Source organism: Giraffa tippelskirchi, chromosome 4, assembly GCF_054371585.1.
Source record: "Giraffa tippelskirchi isolate mGirTip1 chromosome 4, T2T-mGirTip1v1.2.pri, whole genome shotgun sequence".
NCBI lineage: Eukaryota > Metazoa > Chordata > Mammalia > Artiodactyla > Giraffidae > Giraffa > Giraffa tippelskirchi.
The window spans coordinates 157,109,215-157,129,638 of NC_137278.1; the positions used below are offsets into that span (position 1 = coordinate 157,109,215).

Consider the following 20,424-nt stretch of genomic DNA (forward strand, 5'->3'; position numbering starts at 1 on the left):
TCATTGGAAGGACTGATGTCGAAGCTGAAACTCCAATACTTTGGCCACCTCATGCGAAGAGTTGACTCATTGGAAAAGACCCTAATGCTGGGAAGGATTGGGGGCAGGAGGAGAAGGGGACGACAGAGGATGAGATGGTTGGATGGCATCACCGACTCGATGGATATGGGTTTGGGTGGACTCCGGGAGTTGGTGATGGACAGGGAGGCCTGGCGTGCCACGATTCATGGGGTCGCAAAGAGTCGGACACGACTGAGCGACTGAACTGAACTGAACTGAACAATTTGGTAGGTTGGTTATGTTTCCAAAACTGCACATGACTTAGTGACTGAACAACAATGCCTTCTGCATATACAAAGATAGACTAGTATCCATATATATTTTTGCACTATAACACATATAACTTTTTGTAAATGTCTTGTTATTTCTAGGATACATGGCTCCTCTGTGAATTTTTAATTTTTTAAATTGTAGCAAATCTCCAAAAGTGTTCCCACTATATTTATTGAAAAAAATCTGCCTATAAATGGACCTACGCAGTTCAAAGTCTCATTGTTCAGGAGTCAACTGAACAATATTAGCAGTATATTAGCACTGGATTGGTTTCTTTTGCACTGATTCTCGATTAGGAGCCAAATATAGAATGGCCTTTCTATTACCCCTAGGTGGTGGGAGTATGGTTGAGTTTTTTAAATATGGTAGAACTCTCAAGAGTTTGGAATCAGACACACTCAAAAAAGAACTCTGACTTATACAGAGATCCATAACAGCATTCAATAAATTATAAACTTCATAGTTATTATTAAGCTGTTACTCATACTGCAAAACAGTTTTCTGCTCCATTTCCACAGCCACCGATCTTATTCTCTCATGAACCAAGTGTGACTAAATCACAGCTACAGAGTTAATATTGCTTCTCTTATTAGAGAAGGAGAACAGGATATTAATTCTGATTGTCTTCAGTTCAGCTCAGTTCAGTAGTTCAGTCATGTCCCACTTTTTGTGACCCCATGGAATGCAGCATGCCAGGCTTCCCTGTCCATCACCAATTCCCAGAGCTTGCTCAAAGTCATGTCCATCGAGTCAGTGATGCCATCCAACCATCTCATCCTCTGTCATCCCCTTCTCCTTCTGCCTTCAATCTTTCCCAACGTTAGGGACTTTTTCAATGAGTCAGTTCTTCGCACTTGGTGGCCAAAGTATTGGAGCTTCAGCTTCAGCATATCCTTCCAATGAATATTCAGAACTCATTTCCTTGAGGGTTGACTGCTTTGATCTCCTTGCCATCCAAGGGACTCTCAAGAGTCTTCTCCAACACCACAGTTCAAAAGCATCAATTCTTTGGTGCTCAGATTTCTTTATAGTCTAACTCTCACACTCCATACATGACTACTGGAAAAACCATGGTTTTGACTATGCGGACCTTTGTCAGCAAAGTAATGTCTCTGCTTTTTAATATGCTGTCTAGGTTGGTCATAACTTTTCTTCCAAGGAGCAAGGATTTTTTAATTTCATGGCTGCAGTCACCATCTGCAATAGTGGTTTTTCAGGCCCCCAAAATAAAGTATCTCACTGTTTCCATTGTTTCCCCATCTATTTGCCATGAAGTGATGGAACCAGATTCCATGATCTTTGTTTTTCGAATGTTGAATTTTAATCCAGCTTTTTCACTGATTGTCTTAACTGCAAAATTTACCTACTTATTTGACCTGTAGTTTACTTTTTAATTTTTCCTATTTTCTAAGTGATCCTTTATCCAAACTTTAAATTTAACCAGATTTTGTTCTATTTTTCCTCTTCAGACGCACAATATCACTTTTAATCATCTTTTCCATCTTCATATTTTGTTAAATAAGTGTGAATATATCTTCTCATTTTTCAGAAGACAAGAATCTTGTCATTCTCCTAATTTGTACTGGTCTTATCCTTTCAGAAATCTTCCCTCAAATGCAAGGGCAAAGGTGATGTTTGTCTTTATGGCCTTTGTCCTCCCAGCTCACCACCTAAAAGCCCTACCTCTCTCTGCCTGACTTCTCAAGGTGTACTTGGCTGTGTATTGATGGTATTGTGAGGTAAGTCCTGACCGTTGACTTTTCTTTTTGTAATACAAGTGCCTGACGTACGCTTTGACAGTCAGGGCATCCACTTCGAAGAAGGCTCCAATAAGCACATTGCCAGCCACCAGACTAGGTAAAGATCCAGGACAACATCACCCTCCACCCCTCCCGTCAGGCTGTTTTGTTTCTGAGAGCTTGAAAGTGAAGTGAAAGTGTTAGTCACTGAATCTCGTCCAACTCTTTGTGACCCCATGGACTGTAGCCTGCCAGGCTCCTCTGTCCATGGGATTCTCCAGGCAAGAATACTGGAGTGGGTAGCCATTCCCTTCTCCAGGGCATCTTCCTGACCCAGGGATTGAACCTGGGTCTCCTGGATTGCAGGCAGATTCTTTACTGTCTGAATAACTGATCATTTGGTTCTGTTGTTTTTTCTCTTCCCAGGCTGTTAAATTTCCTCACATGTGTCTTAAGTTCAACATTAAAGAGTGAGCCCGTGAGACTCTAGTTCTGACCTTGGACTCCAATAGAAGCAGAATACCTAGTCTCCTTTAACCCTTTTCCATTTCTTTTCCCATCACCTCAGTGTGTGGCCGCAAGTGTGTCATATGCTTTCCAGGATTTCTAAGAAATATATATTTTAAGTTTTCTGATGGCTATGGCTAAAGGGAGTCTTATAATCAAAAGAGCCACAGGTCCAATCTTATCCATAGGCTGAGACCTGTTCAAACCATGCCTGGACTCCTACACTCTGAAATTCTCCTGAGCTTACTCTTCTTATATAATGAAACAACTCTGAACTTTTCTGTCACCCTTGCCTCCCATTAAAGCACATCCACTTACTTCAATGTCAGGAGCTGCTTCCACCTGGCTATTAGGACATCTGAGACAGCCTATTTTAAATGGAAATATTCCATCCAGTGTCTACGACCTGTCAAGCACAGAGCTAGGTTCTGAATTATAAAACTCATTCAACTTATACTAGAATTCTCACTGCAGCTATTTATTAATGTGCTACCCTCTTCTTCCATAAAAATTTGCATTTAACTGCATTATTTAATGTGTGTTACTCTAAATAGGATTCATCAAGGAGGTTCACAGTATAGATTCCTCTTCTCAGAGAGACTTAAAAGTTTTTAACCAGGTAGTGGGGTGGAGAAGTTAGGTGCCCATGAAAGAATGAAAATTAGACTATTTTGATATGATGATCAAGAGTTTTATATGCATATTAATACTTGAGATATACCCAGACAATTAAGGATGTTTGTTGCCTTACTTGGACATCATCACTTACATCTACACTTCCCTTCCAATCAGGCTGCCCCTGATATCACATGCAATCACTTATTTTATATATATACATCATAATTTCAGATACACCTGAAAGAGGACAAAGTAGCTCCTTCCCCTGTATTATGAGTTTTATTTTGTTGATATTATCTGTGACAACTATGTATATTCTTCAGCAAGAAGAAAAAACTCTATTTCTGTTCAGGGAACAATAACTGGTATTAATTACTTGCAATGACAGTTAGGAAAATATGTCCCATCTGAAAACAGTCTCTGGGTTCCTGCTGTTTCTTCATCATTGAATTAAATGGTATCTCCCTGGAGACATCAATTAGTTGGTTATATATACAATTTTTTACTCCATTCGTTTTAAAATATATCCTGCAAATGACATGAACCTCTGTGTCTGAAAAAACTAAGTCCTCTCTTCCTTTGGACATGTGCCTTATAAAATCCCTTGAGGTACATATGGCAAGGCCAACCTTGCTTTAAATGAATCATCACAGGAAAATGGACATTCATGCAGAGAAACTAATGAAACACCCTAAAAAGGAAAATGTGCAGATCTGGCACAACTAAGATGAAGACACTAACAAAGCTAATGGCCAACATCATTTAGTGACAGCCTAGCACTTAAATTCTCAAGACTTTTCAAAACATCAATAAGTAATGGAAACTGTTTCCTTTGGTGACCCTTGCACCACCCTCCCCGCAAAGGAATGGTCTCTTTGTGAGCCTCTTATATCAATCAATAGCTTATACAAGGAGAGAAAAATAATGTTCTTTGTTTTCAAACTCTGTGAGATTTTTCCTATCTCTTCAGTCCATTTTTGCTATGTAATTCCTATTTTGCCTTTGTTAGGTAAGATCAGTTTATTCACAGTTTCTCTTTTAGCAAATAAAACAACATACTAAGAGTCCACGATGCCTTATTCTTTGACTTGTCCTTGATTGCGGTTTCTCTAAGAATTAATTTTGCCTTAACTACTTCAAGATGGCAAAAAGGCCATAATAAGTAGAATAAGCTGTGAAGTAACTAAAATCTGTTATCCTTGCAGTTGCCCTTTTTTCATACTTCTCCTTCTGAATACACACCATGCCAAAATTGTTAGTGAAATACTCTCCTCAACCTTGCTTTATCCTCTGCAGTGCTTCATAAACAGCAAAAAATGTATCTCTCTGCTGAGTCATCAAATTACTGTCTGTTGAGTAAGTTTGATATTAGGGGCTTCCCAGGTGGCTCCAGTGGTAAAGAACCCGCCTGCCAGTGCAGGAGACATAGGAGACTAGGGTTCGATCCCTAGGTCGGGAAGATTCCCTGTAGAAGGGCATGGCAACCCACTCCAGTATTCTTACTTGGAGAATCTCCAAGAACAGAGGAGCCTGGTAGACTATAGTCCCTAGAGTCGCCTAGAGTCTGACACAACTGAAGAGACTTAGCATGCACGAAATAGATGCTGAGGAAAAATTAAAATATTTCTGCTTAAATTTTTCATCATAAAATACAATCTAGAATTTAGATTTATAATTTATAAAACTTTGATATTTTAAGCAGTATAATATTCTTTTGGGGTATAAATCCCAGGGATTTGAAAGGTGTGTTTCTGTGCATTCTTGAATTAAACTGCACGGGTGCCAACTTATTAGTGTAAAAATATAGCCCTGGTTATGACCTGAATTTTACAAAAGACTATTGGATAATTCATACTATGTCTACTGCAAGTTCCCATATTACAAACTGAAACAAGTTTAAGCACATCATACAAGAAAATAACAACACATATTTCTTACTCTTATCTCTCAAAAGAGATAGTAGTTCTCCTAGCTTCCTTATGGTACTTATTCATTTGACAATTTTTCCTGGCTTCAGTTGGCAGCTCCTTACTGTGTTTGCCTGTGTGTGATAAGGGGGATGCACCTCTGCACTGGTCTCACAGGATCTTCATCCTACATTTTCTCTCTGGTCATCTTTGGAGGGTCTTCAGTACTGCATTTTCCATTTTCATATCAGATAGAGACTCTCATTAGAGACTCTCTTATTTTAAACTTTGGAAACACTTTCCTTTGGACTCTGTCATGAGGGAAGGAGGACCTGAAATAAGGGAGGAGAACAAAAGGAATTCCTCTGGGATCTGGAAGAACTCTGACGGTTCTAAGCAGGGAGTTGGCTTTCCTACTCCAACATTAATGATATTTATAGTCTTCTGCTCAATCTTCTGGCGGTGCCCTGGGATCATCTGAATGAATAAAGTAAATGATCCTCAGTAACCTAGGTTCTGACATCACTAATGAACCTTTTGCTTAATGAACTTTGACAAAGCAAGAAAAACAGGCTGCAGCAGGGACACTGTCTTTTGAGAGGGTAGATGGAACAACAACATCACACTGAGAACAGGTTTCCGTTTTACTAATAAGAAAAAAAAAAACAGATTTAATCTCCTAATACATTTCCTAAAAATATGAGGTTTTAATAATTAACCTATTTTGCTTTCATTTGGGTTTTTCCATAACATCTTATGAACTTTTTGATCAATCTAATCTAACCTAGTTTTATTTATTATTAGGATTTATCTTATTGGAGACTATATGATAGGATTTGGCTATTATCATGTCAAGAACTTTTGGTTCTTGATATTCAAATTTTTGGTCTAGGACATAAGAAGAGGTTCAAACAGTGCATTTGATTAAAATTTATAAAAATTATGATTTTAAATGTAGAACTTCATGTGAGAATGAATCATACTGGGAAAGTACTATTATGTAACTACACACAGATTTAGTACTAGATATTTTATTATTCTATTTTTATCCCCTTTACTAGTCATTCTTTTTTTGCTAATGTATATATGTGATATATATGTGATATTCTAACCAGTATTTTTGCAATTAGTAAAGGCTGTGATCTTAATAAATATATCTTATAACAAGTTATATTTTTGCTGTGAGATTTTTCAAAAACATGTAACCATATTAGGAATACATTATAGTTTGTTTATATAGGTTTACCAATGGAATTTACCTTACCATAGAGTTGTATTATTGTACAGCTGTAAAATGAAACTTTCATTTTTTATGAAATCTATCATGCATGAAAAACAGTGTAAGTGTATTCACACTACAGGTTAAGAAACAGAACATTCCCTGTACCTTAGAAACCTCCTGTTTGTCCTCTGTAATCACATCCTTCTCAACTGCTGACTGGTGAATTAATGGACCACTTAGTTACTGTTTGCATTCTTCTTCAACCTTCTCTGTGCTGGAGAAAGCTGACCCATGAGGACTAGGCACAAGCTCCTTCTTTCCGATGGACTTGACTTTGTTTAATCATTGAGAGCCCCTTGTAATATCATTGTCAAGTCTTTTTTTTTTTTTTTTTCATTGTCAAGTCTTATATCAAGATTATACTGCTTTCATTTTTTGAAATTTGTACATACTCTTTTAGCTATGCCTGGAAATCTCTGTGTAGAACTGGTATTAATTCTTTTTATATATTTGCTAAATACTTTGTTGAAACCATTAGATTCTGGATTTTTTAATGAGTTGTAATAACTATACAAGTATTCAGATTTTATATTTTTTCTGTACCAGTTATGATAAATTTTATAGAACAACACTATTTACAAACTTATTGGAAAAATTATAATTATCCTACTTTCATGTCTATATTTATGTGCAATGATGTGCTATTTCTCAACACAATGCTTGGATTTCTCTTTTTTTTTCTAAATCACTCCAAAAAGATTTAATTATCTCAGTAGTCCACTTATTTTCTTTTGACTTACAGTCCTTCATTTCTGGCTCATTCTCTATTTTCTTTTTCTGTTTATCTATAATTTCTTCTTTATTCTTTACTATTTTTTTTCTTTGCAGTTTAGTTAGGTTTAATATTTGCCTATCTCTTTTGCATTAATGCTTAGATAATTGGTTTCAAGATTGCATTAATTTTTTTCTAATGAGATTTGGACTCCAAATATGCTGCTAATCATCACTTTTTCTGTATCTTACAAATTTGATATTTCATAACTTTATAAGACAGAGGAGCCTGGCAGGCTACAGACCATGGGGTCTGTAAAAAGTTGGACAACAATCACTTCCTTTGCCTTTCTAGTTCTTCCATTGTTTGTTGTTGTTTAGTCACTAAGTCACGACCAGCTCTTTTTGACTCCATGGACTGTAGTCCGTCAGGCTCCTCTGTCCATAGGATTTCCCAGGCAGGAATACTGGAGTGGGTCTCCATTCCCTTCTCCAGGGAATTGTCCAGACCTAGGGATCAAACGTGTGTCTCTTGCATCTCCTGTACTGGCAGGTGGATTCTTTACCACTGTGCTACCTGGGAAGCCCATGGGATGCGCAGAGGTTGCTAATGCTGGCAGTTTCAGACAGGCATGTGGAAAGGATGGTTTGTAAGAGCAATCTCCGTATCTGGTGTCATCATTAGGATAATTATCTCTGGTAATTTTCACAGCAAAGATGATGCTTTTCATGTTTCTCTAGTTAACATTGTTTGACACATAAAATTTGATATTTGCTTGTATATCAGATATTACTATATTCCATAAATTTCTTCCAAGTTCTTTTAAAGAAAAAATTAAGGCAGTATATATATATATATATATTCTTATATATTCACATAAATAAATAAAAACATATATAAGTAAATATATATACAATGTAAGTACATGTGTATGTTTTTGTTTAGTTGCTAAGTCGTATTTGACTCTTTGTGACTCCATGAACACACCATGAAGTACACCAGGCTTCCCTGTCCTGCGCTGTCTCCCTGAATTTGCTCAAACTCATGTCACTGAGACAGAGATGCCATTCAAGCATCTCATCCTCTGTCATCCCCTTCTCCTCCTGCCCTCAATTTTTTCCAGCATCAGGGTCTTTTCCAAAGAGTTGGCTCTTTGAATCAGGAGGATAAATTACTGGAGCTTCAGCTTTAGCACCAGTCCTTCCAATGAATATTCAGGGTTGATTTCCTTTAAGATTAACTGGTTTGATCTCCTTGCTGTCCAAGGGATGCTCAAGAGTCTTCTCCAGCACCACAGTTCAAAAGCATATATTCTTTGGTACTCAGCCTTTATGGTCCAGCTCTCACATCCACACATGACTGCTGGAAAATTCATAGTTTTGACTATACTGGCCTTTGTTGGAAAACTGATGTCTCTGCTTTTTGATACACTATCTAGGTTTGTCACTGCTTTTCTTCCAAGGAGTCAGTATCTTTTCATTTTGTGGCCTCAGTCATCAACCACATTGTGTAGGTACATCATTTTATACATTTATATGATTTAATACACTTATATGATCCTTTAATATTTATTGCTAAAAATACTAATGTCATGTGCTGTTTGAATAAATTAGGTTGTGATAAATATCATCACCATGAATATTATTGGAAGTATCTACATTAATATAAGACTAACTTCAGTCATTTCCTTGTGTTATATCATAGGGAAATGCTCTAGATCATTCCATAATGATTTTGTGCTTATATACATATATGGAGAATTGTAATTTAAGAATATTGGATCCAAAACACCATAAACAATTATATTTCTGAGAAGCAATAAAGGTTAGAAGGCAGAAGAGATAAAACAATTATTTACTGTTTCTCTGGTAAAAGTTGCTGTGTGATTCAGTTATAAATTTTGGTGAAATCAATGTTTTGGAAGACAGTATCTTTCTCACAATATCCTTAAATGCTTGTTTTACCTGCTGGTTCCGTAAGGTATAAATAAATGGATTCAGCATAGGAGCCAAGGAGACATCAAGCATAGCAACCCCCTTTGTCAAAGCAATCCTTTCCTTCGCTGAGGTTTTCACATACATGAAGATGCAGCTTCCATAAGAGATTGAGACAACAATCATATGGGAGGAGCAGGTTGAAAAAGCCTTTTTCCTTTGTTGAGCAGAGGAGATTCTCAGAATTGTTCTGAGGATATAGGAGTAGGAGAGGATTACCAGAATCAAGGTGGACATGAGTGTCAGCACAGCTAAAACAAAACTCATGAGCTCTAGTGTGCTGGTGTCTGTGCAGGAGAGTTCCAATAAAGCAAGAGAATCACACGTGAAGTGGTCAATGACATTAGAGTCACAGAAATCCAGCTGCAGCCCCAAGGTCAGTGGTGGAAAGATCACTAAGAATCCAGCCAGCCAAGAGCCACCTACAAGCTGGTAGCAGATCTTGTTACTCATGATGGTCATATAATGCAGAGGTTTGCAGATAGCCACGTAACGATCGTAGGACATAGATGCCAGGAGAAAAAACTCTGTTGAACCTAATAGAATCAAGAAAAATAGCTGAGCTACACAAGCATTATAGGAGATAGATTTGTCTCCAGTTAGAATGCTCATCAAAAATCTAGGGATAGAGACAGAAGTAAATGAGATTTCTAAGAAGGAGAAATTCCTGAGGAAAAAATACATGGGAGTCTTCAGATGGGAATCCAGCAGTGTAAGAGTGATGATAGTCAGATTTCCAGCAACACTCAGCACATATGTGAGAAATGAAAAGAAGAAAATCACAGCTTGTATTTCTGTATTATCAGTCAGACCCAGTAGAATGAAATCTGTCACTGATGATCTGTTTCTCATTTCTGGCTGTTGATTTTTGGCAAATCTTGTGGCATAATCAAGACAGACAACAATACATGGGTTAGACAAGCATAAATATTAGCATCTACTTTTTAAGTAATAATTGTTTCTTCACCAAAAATATGTACATTCTTCATTTCTTCCAGTTTCATTATTCATCTTAAGTTTGTGTCTTTTGTTTAATATCAGTCTTATTACTCTGCATAATGTCCTTTGATTTCTTGCCACATGTTCACTCTGCTTTCACTTACTATAATTGTTACTTGGGAAATCTAGTGACTGAACATGAGTTCTTCTCATGTTTCACTGTTGAGCTAACATGGAGAGAACCTTACTCTTTTGTTATTTAAGCTTTTTAGGATTAAAAGTACTGACTGATGATGGATGGAAATGATTGGTCAACCCAAATCTAATTAATATAGGTCAGTGACATTCTGAATACTCTCTGAGAAAATAGCCAATCATACACTTACTTGTTCATATATTTCCCATTTCTTCTAAAAATTAGAATATAAGTCATTCTAATGTATTCAGAACAGTTACGTATATTGAAATGATTTATATAAATAACATAACATATTTTGTAACCAAATACTTTTATCATTTTCACATATTTTAATGAGGCCTCTGAACCCCTAAATTTCTTTTTGCATTACTTAACATGAAAATTTAAGTTCATGTTTTTACTTGTTGGTTTCACGCATGCGTGTGTGTTAAGTCACTTCAATCATGTCTGACTCTTTGCAACCCTATGAACTGTAGCCCACCTGGCTCCTCTATCCATGGGATTATCCAGACAAGAACACTGGATTGGGTTGCCATGCTCTTCTCCAGGGGATCTTCACGACCTAGGGATCAAATCCACGTTTCCTGCGACTCCTGCTTTGCAGAAAGATTCTTTACTGCTGAGCCACTGGGGAAGCCCTGATGGCTTCATAATGCCTACTAATTTCTTTTGAAAATCTACAAAATAATGTGGGTATCAAGCAACATGTTCACAAAATATGCTAATGATCTCTAAGAATGCTTCACAAATGAATTTAGATGAGAAATGCACAAATACTTTAAAGGTATTTAAACCTGTATACATGTATCTAAACTTATTGTGGACACCAACACCAAGATTATCCACAGGAAAGCAATCTATCCTGCACATATTTCTACTAATTTCCATTGAAAGTGCTAAAATCTAGAAATCATCATTTAAACTTCTCAACTATTTAGATTGTTGATTTTAACTTTAATATTAATATACATATATATTTATGTGTATTCTTATGTATTCATATATATGAGAGATACAGGCATCAGAGAATCAGTGCTATATAGTATATAAAAACTGAAAACATATGAAAATGAATTTTGAATACTTACATATTATCAAGTGGTTGATTTTTAAAGTTAAATATTTAATATAAAGTTATATGTTTGATTCTCTGAAATCAAAGTTGAAGCAGTCAAACTATATTTCCTTTCTTCTGAGTTATACCCCCTCATAAAGACCTTGTTTACCCATTTCTAAATACCTAATGATTTATTTTACCCATGTCTTTTCCCAGGATTGTCCAAAATCTGGAATCTTGAACTATTTCATCTGTTATATTGCCATAAATCTTTAGATGAAATGTTGCTGCTATTAATGAAATAAATACATGAAAATATATTTCTTCAGTAAGGTTTCTCTGATGTTTTGAGATGGACATTTCCATTTATTTTCCTTTGGAAGGAATAAAACTTAGTACCTTTAATGTGTTTCACTATATATAACTTCATAAATATTCCTTGAGACAAATTCTTAGTGACTTTTGGGATAAACAGGAACAGGGCACTAACGAAGCTTGTCCAAGATCCACTTTGCAATCAAGTTTTAATTGGTTGATCATGGGATGTGTGTCCCAGGAGAAATTTGAGGCAGTCCAGCAACTAGTCTTTAGCCAGTATCTGGGGAGGCATGCTGCTAAGTCGCGTCAGTGTGTCCGACTCTGTGCGACTCCATAGACGGCAGCCCACCAGGCTCCTCCGTCCTTGGTATTCTCCAGGCAAGAGTACTGGAGTGGGTTGCCATTTCCTCCTCCAGTGCATGAAAGTGAAAAGTGAAAGTGAAGTCGCTCAGTCGTGTCCGACTTTTCGCGACCCCATGGGCTGCAGCCTACCAGGCTCCTCCATCCATGGGGTTTCCCAGGCAAGAGTACTGGAGTGGGGTGCCATTGCCTTCTCCGAGGGGAGGCATGAGGCTAGGCAAAAATGAAGCAACATCCTTTGATTTTTGTTTTCATATGCCTCATGCATCTTTCTTAAGGCAGTGTGCAGAAGTCGGTTTAAACTATGAAAACAAACAAACAAAAAAAATAAGGCACAAAACTAGTAAAGAAAAACCACCAGGTTCCATGTTCTGTGAAACAATGTCGAAATTATGAAAATTTCTGAGATAGAGCATTCCAGCTAATATTTCCTAAGAAAGTAGTTCTTTTTTCATTACTTGAGCTAAGTCAGTAAAATTAGAAGCGATTCAAGCTTCACTTCTACTTTGAACTTCTTAGAATGAAATCTAAGATACATTTATGTTATGTGTATCACAGCTGTTCTGTACAGATTAGCACATTAGGTAGAGTTCATTCTACAGTAATCAAACTCAGTGCTAAAAAAGGCATTCCTGTAATATCTTATTGTATTAATTTTTCTTGAAGTATAGTTGCTTTATAATGTTATTTTCTGCTTTGCAGCAATGTGGATCTATAGTGTCTTAATTAGCATGTAAGTAAAACCTGAGCTATTTCAATTATTTTTGCATAATAAATAATGATGTTTGAGTATTAGAAATATAATAAATAAAAGTTATTAAAATTTATCACAATCACAAGGTCAAATATAATAGGAAGAAAACATGACAACATATATCTTTCCACTTCATAGAAGTTACCTTCATGTGATGTTATTTTTAAGAAAATATATTTGAAATATATATTTATTCTGAAATATTTACATTCACTGGCAACTGCCCTTAACAATTTGTGATAAAAATTTTTGATATATCTTCAGACACTCTAATTTTGGAAACTTGCTTTTGGTACTTAGTAATACATTGTTAGGTAATTATACTCAATTCTGGAAAGCTTTCTTTGTCACAAAGCAATAGTTAAGCATTTCATGTTATCATAGGCATTTAATATCACTTTTAAAGGCTGAATGATATTTTGATGTGTGGATATACAATAATCAATCAAATTCTTATTTGTTGCTAACATGAATTATCAAACATTTTTAAAACTATATTGGATATTAAAATTAATATTCAAGTATACATATTTTGGTGTTATTGCTCTATTACATTTCTACATATGAAATTACTGGGTCAAAACTTTCCCTACTTAAAGTTTACAAAATGCAAAAATCCTTTACAAAATACTAGCAATCCAAATCCCACAATACATGAAAATGATCACATGCCATGTTAAAGTGGGATTTTCCCCAAAGATGCAGGAATTTTTCAGCATCTGCAAATAAATCAGTGTGATAAACCACATCAAAAATTTTAAGAATATAAAAAATATGATCATCTCGTATTTTTCTGCAAAGATGCAGAAAAATTTTTGACAGAATTCAATAATCATTTATTATAAAAACTCTCCAGAAAGGGGCACAAAGGTAGCATACCTCAACATAATAACATAGTACCTCAACATATATGACAAATTTGTGACTAACATACTCAACAGTGAAAAGTTAAAAGTATTTCCCCCAAGATTAGGAGCAAGACAAGGATCCCTACCCACACCACTTTTAATCAACATTGTTTTAGAAGTCCCGGCCATGGTAATCATAGAAGACAAAGAAATAAAAGGAATTCAAATTAGAAAAGAAGTAAAAGTATTGCTGTTTTCAGATGACATGATACTACATATAGAAAATCCTAAAGATGTTACTAGAAAACTACTTGTACTTATCAATAAATTTGGTAAAGTTGTAGGATACAAAATAAATACACAGAAATTGCTTCATTTCTATACACTAAGGATGAAAAATCAGAAAGAGAAATTAAAGAAACAATACCATTTACCATCACCTCTAACAGAATAAAATATCTAGAAATAAACCTATCAAAGGTGACAAAAGACCTTTACTCCAAACATTATAAGATGCAGTTGAAAGAAATAAAAGGTGACAAAGACAGATGGAGAGAAATATCATGTTCTTGGATTGGAAGAATCAATGTTGTCAAAATGACACTACCCAAGGCAATATACAGATTCAGTGCAAGGCCTTTCAAATTATCGATGGTTTTTTCAAAGAGGTAGAAGGAAAAAAAATTCTTAAAATGTGTATGGAAACACAAAAGACCCTAAACAGTCAAAGCAATCTTGAGAAAGAAAAATGAAACTGGAGGAATCAGGATCCCTGATTTCAAACTATACTACAAAGCTACAGTCATCAAAACAGTACAATACTGGCAAAAAAACAGAAATGTAGATAAATGGAATAGGATAGAAAGCTTAGAAACAAACTCATGTACCTGTGACCCATTAATCTATGACAAAGGAGGCAAGAGTATACAATGGAGAAAAGAGAATCTCTTCAATAAGTGGTACTGGGACAACTAGAAAATACAGGGAAAAGAATCATATTACAATATTCTTTTATATCATACACAAAAATAAACTCAAAATGAACTAAAGACCTAAATGTAAAACCAGATATAATAAAACTATTAGACGAAAACATTGGTAGAACACTCTTTGACATTAATCACAGCAGTATCTTTGTTGGTCCATCTTCCAGAGTAACGGATATAAAAACAAAAGTAAACAAAGGAGACCTAATTAAACTCAAAAGCTTTTTCACAGCAAAGGAAACCATAAACAAAATGAAAAGACAACTCAAAGAATGAGAGAAAATATTTTCAAATGATGTGATCAACAGGGGATTGGTCTCCAAAATTTAAAAGCAGCTCACTTGGTTCAATATTAAGAAAACAAACAGCTCATTCAAAGTATAAGAGAACTCCTAAATAGACATTACTCCAAAGAAGACATACAGATGGCCAAGAGGTATATGAAAAGATGCTCAACATCACTAATTATTAGAGAAATGCACATCAAAACTATAAGGAGATATCCCTTCACACCATCATCAAAAAATATGCATACTGTAAATGCTGGAAAGGGTGTGGCAAAAAGAAAACCCTCCTATACTGTTGATGGGAATGTATATTGGTGCAGCCACTATGGAAAAAAAATATGATGATCTTTAAAAAACTAAAAATAGAGGTACAGTGTGATCCAGCAATTCCACTCCTAGGCATATAGCCAAAGAAAAACATGATTTGAAAGGATACATTGACCCCAATATTCATTTCAGTGCTGTTTATGATAGCCAAGACATGGAAGCAACCTAAGTATCTATCGACAGAGGAATGGATTAAGAAGATGTTGTACATATATGCTATGGTCTATTGCTCAGCCATAAAAGAGAATGAAATAATGCCATTTGCATCATGAATGGACCAAGAGATTATCATACTGAGGGAAGTAAGTCAGACAGAGAAAGACAAATATATGATATTGCATATATGTTGTACCTAAAAAAAAAGATACAAAACAGAAACAGACTCACAGACCAGCATGAAGGGTAGGAGTGAGGGACAGATTAGGAGTTTGGGATGGACATACACACACTACTATATTTAAAATTAGTAATCAACAAGGGCCCACTGTATAGGTCAGGGAACTCTGCTTGGTATTCTGTTAATATCCTAAATGAGAAAATAATTTGCAGAAGAACATATATATATATATATATATATATATATATATATATAACTGAATCACTTTGCTGTACCCCCAAAGCTAGCACTACATTGTTAATCAACTATACTCCAATATAATACAAATATTTAAACTGATAAAACAAAAACATAGACATGCTGATGTGGCCAATCCACAGGTGAGTTCAGTTCTAGTTTATAAAAATGTATTAACTACTGTAGTGGTTAATTTTGTGTGTCAACTTGGCTAGCCTATGTTGCTCAGTTCTTTGCTCAAACACCAGTTTAGATATTACTATGAAGATATTTTTTAGATATGATTAACATTTAAATCAATATATTTTGAGTAAAGCAGATTGATCTCCATAATGTATGTTGGCCTCATCCAATTAGTTAAAGGCTTTAAGAGGAAAAGACCAAGGTTTCCTAAGGAAGTAGAAATTTTGCCTCCAAACTGCCTTTGGACTTGAGACTGTAAGCAACTCTTCCCTGGGTCTTCACCTCAGCCTGCCCTGTAGATTTCAGACTTCCCAACCACCGTTGTATGAGCCAATTCCTTTAAGTATGTATAGACATATGTACAGACATACCCACATGCAAACAATAAGCACACACACATTCTCTTAGTTCTGTTTCTCTGTTATTGTTCAGTCTCTAAGTTATTCCGACTCTGCAATCCCATGGACTGCAGCACCCCAGGCTTCCCTGTTCTTCACTATCTCCAAGAGTTTGTTCAGATTCATGTCCATTGAGTCAATGATCCATCCAACCATCTCATCCTCTGTCGCCCCCTTCTCCTCTTGCCCTCAATCTTTCTCAGCATCAGTGTCTTTTCCAATGAGTCAGCTCTTTTCATAAAGTGGCCAAAGTATTGGAGCTTCAACTTCAGCATCAGTCCTTCCAAATGAATATTCAGGGTTGATTTCCTTTAGGATTGATTGGTTTGATTTCCTTGCAGTCCAAGGGGCTCTCAAGAGTCCAACAGTTCAAAAGAATCAATTCTTTGGTGCTCAGCCTTGTTTATGGTCCAACTTTGTCTGTTTCTCTGGAGAACTGTAAATAATGCAACTGCCCACTTATATAACAGACACAGTGTTATGCTCTAGGAGTATATAGAAGATATTTGTACAATGTGGCAAAATATGACAAAGTATGTTGACATAGGTAGGACAAGGTAGGAAAACAAACCACAAGAAAAGTACACAGGTGTATTTCCTGCTGCCCTTTATACCTGTTATATTGCTAATGGCACTTAGACTTCATCTGTGAATGTACAACCTACTTAATTCTGAAGGAGAAACCTTGCCACTAGGCAAAAGCAGATTCTGCTTCTCTCTTTCGGCTATTGTTCAAATCTATTGATTGGATTCAGTTCAGTTCAGTTGCTCAGTCATGTCCGACTCTTTGCAACCCCATGAATCGCAGCACACCAGGCCTCCCTGTCCATCACCAACTCCCAGAGCCTACCCAAACTCATGTCCATCGAGTCGGTGATGCCATCCAGCCATCTCATCCTCTGTCATCCCCTTCTCCTCCTGCCCCCAATTCTTCCCAGCATTAGGGTCTTTTCCAATGAGTCAACTCTTCGCATGAGGTGGCCAAAGTATTGGAGTTTCAGCTTCAACATAAGTCCCTCAGTGAACACCCAGGACTGATCTTCTTTAGGATAGACTGGTTGGATCTTGTTGCAGTCCAAGGGACTCTCAAGAGTCTTCTCCAACACCACAGTTCAAAAGCATCAATTCTTTGGCACTAAACTTTCTTCACAGTCCAACTCCCACATCCATACATGACTACTGGAAAAACCATAGCCTTGACTAGACGGACCTTTGTTGGCAAAGTAATGTCTCTGCTTTTTAATATGCTGTCTAGGTTGGTCATAACTTTCCTTCCAAGGAGTAAGCATCTTTAAATTTCGTGGCTATAATCACCATCTGCAGTGATTTTGGAGCCAAGAAAAAAAAAGTCTGACACTGTTTCCACTGTTTCCCCATCTATTTCCCATGAAGTGATGGGACCAGATGCCATGATCTTAGTTTTCTGAATGTTGAGTTTTAAGCCAACTTTTCCACTCTCCTATTTCACTTTCATCAAGAGGCTTTTTAGTTCCTCTTCACTTTCTGCCATAAGGGTGGTGTCATCTTCGTATCTGAGGTTATTCATATTTCTCCTGGCAATCTTGATTCCAGCTTGTGCTTCCTCCAGCCCAGCATTTCTCATGATGTACTCTGCATATAAGTTAAATAAGCAGGGTGACAATGTACAGCCTTGATGTACTCTTTTTCCTATTTGGAACCAGTCTGTTGTTCCATGTCCATTTCTAACTGTTGCTTCCTGACCTACATACAGGTTTCTTAAGAGACAGGTCAGGTGGTCTGGTATTCCCATCTCTTTAAGAATTTTCCCCAGTCCAGTCATGTCTGTCTCTTTGTGACCCCATGGACAGTAGCCTGCACCAGGTTCTTCCATCCGTGGGATTTTCTAGGCAAGAGTACTGGAGTGGGTTGCCATTTTCTTCTCCAGGAAATCTTCCTGACCCAGGGATCAAACCCAGGTCCCCCACATTGTAGACAGATGCTTTACCGTCTGAGCCACAAGGGAAGTAGACATTGATTGGATTGGGTAATTCAATTAGCATGAATTGAATCTTGCAAAAAAAAAAAAAGAAAGAAAACAAATGTTGTTATTTCCCCTGTATATCTATCTTCTAGAAATGTGTTTATATGGTATTACCATTTCTTAAACTATTATCATTATACAAGTTCTACATTCACGAAGTTCTTCTTAAAGGGATAATTTATTGTATCAAAATTTATGTTGTTTAAACTCCCATACAATAAATTGTTTCAAAACACAAAAGCTTGGAAAACATAGTTTTCCAATTACTGATTGCTGTCATGATGACAAATATATAATATACTTCTAACATTTTTATGTATGATATAAGTAAATTGTGAGTCAAATTTCATGCTCATAAATCAGCATTCTTTCTTCATATTGTTGAGCTACTTTATACTGTTTATTTTTATCAGTTATTCCTATACCCATATAGCTGAGTTCCCTCTATTACATTTCAAACAAAACGTTAAAACAGAGTATGTGTACATATACATATAAAATATGTGTGTATACACATAGACACATACATATAAATATTTCATTTTTGTAATGAACTATATATATATAATTTTAGATCTAGACATACATGAATTAATAAGGAAATATTATTCTGCTCAATATTTTAGTTATTGGTTAAAATCATATATATCATTTAAGGTACATATATAAAATATCATAATAATATATGAAGGATCTATATCTCTAGCTTGTATTTATCATATAAAAGTGCATAAGATCATTCCATAAAGGTTTTATGCTATAGAAATAATGGCATCTATGACCTACCTCCCAGAGTAATGTAAATAAAGGCAAAAATAAACAAATGGGACCTAATTAAACTTAAAAGCTTTTGCACAATGAAGAAAACTATAAGCAAAGTGAAAAGACAGCGTTCAGAATGGGAGAAAATAATAGCAAATGAAGCAATGGACAAAGAATTAATCTAAAAAATATACAAGCAACTCCTGCAGCTCAATTCCAGAAAAATAAACGACCCAATCAAAGAATGGGCCAAAGAACTAAACAGACATTTCTCCAAAGAAGACATACAGATGGCTAACAAACACATGAAAAGATGCTCAACATCACTCATTATCAAAGAAATGCAAATCGAAACCACAATGAGGTACCATCTCATGCCGATCAGAATGGCTGCTATCTGAAAGTCTACAAGCAATAAATGCTGGAGAGGGTGTGGAGAAAAGGGAAGCCTCTTACACTGTTGGTGGGAATGCAAACTAGTACAGCCACTATGGAGAATAGTGTGGAGATGCTTAAAAAACTGGAAATAGAACTGCCATGTGACCCAGCAATCCCACTGCTGGGCATACACACCGAGGAAACCAGAATTGAAAGAGACATGTGTACCCCAATGTTCATCATAGCACTGTTCATAATAGCCAGGACATGGAAACAACCTAGATGTCCATCAGCAGATGAATGGATAAGGAAGCTGTGGTACATATACACAATGGAATATTACTCAGCCATTACAAAGAATACATTTGAATCAGTTCTAATGAGGTGGATGAAACTGGAGCCTATTATACAGAGTGAAATAAGTCAAAAGAAAAATACCAATACAGCATACTAATGCATATATATGGAATTTAGAAGGATGTAAACAATAACCCTAAATGAGAGACAGCAAAAGAGACACAGATGTATAGAACAGTCTCTTGAACTCTGTGGGAGAAGGCGAGGGTGGGATGATCTGAGAGAATAGCATTGAAACATGTTTATTATCATATGTGAAACAGATCGCCAGTCTAGGTTCGATGCATGAGACAGGGTGCTCAGGGCTGGTGCACTGGGATGACCCAGAGGGTTGGGATGGGGAGGGAGGTGGGAGGGGGTTCAGAATGAGGAACACATGTAAACCCATGGCTGATTCATGTTAATGTATGGCAAAAAACACTACAATATTATAAAGTAATTAGCCTCCAATTAAAATAAATAAATTAAAAAAAGAAATAATTGCAATATAAGAATATTAAATAATATAGCCTAAACAATTGCATTTCTGAGAAGAAATAAAGGACAGAGATTTTAATGCTGAATTATTTATTGGTTTTCAGGTTAAAGCCATGTATATTTTAG

General features: G+C 36.1%; 1 protein-coding gene across 1 annotated transcript; it reads right to left on the reverse strand.

Moving 5' to 3' along the window:
- Window positions 1-8,948: 8,948 nt before the first annotated feature.
- Window positions 8,949-12,156, reverse strand: LOC145545681 (olfactory receptor 6C76-like). Its single transcript, XM_081590506.1, has one exon. It carries the CDS (start codon window positions 9,942-9,944, stop codon window positions 8,949-8,951), a length of 996 nt encoding a protein of 331 aa, XP_081446632.1. The 5' UTR covers window positions 9,945-12,156.
- Between the last annotated feature and the right edge of the window lie 8,268 nt (window positions 12,157-20,424).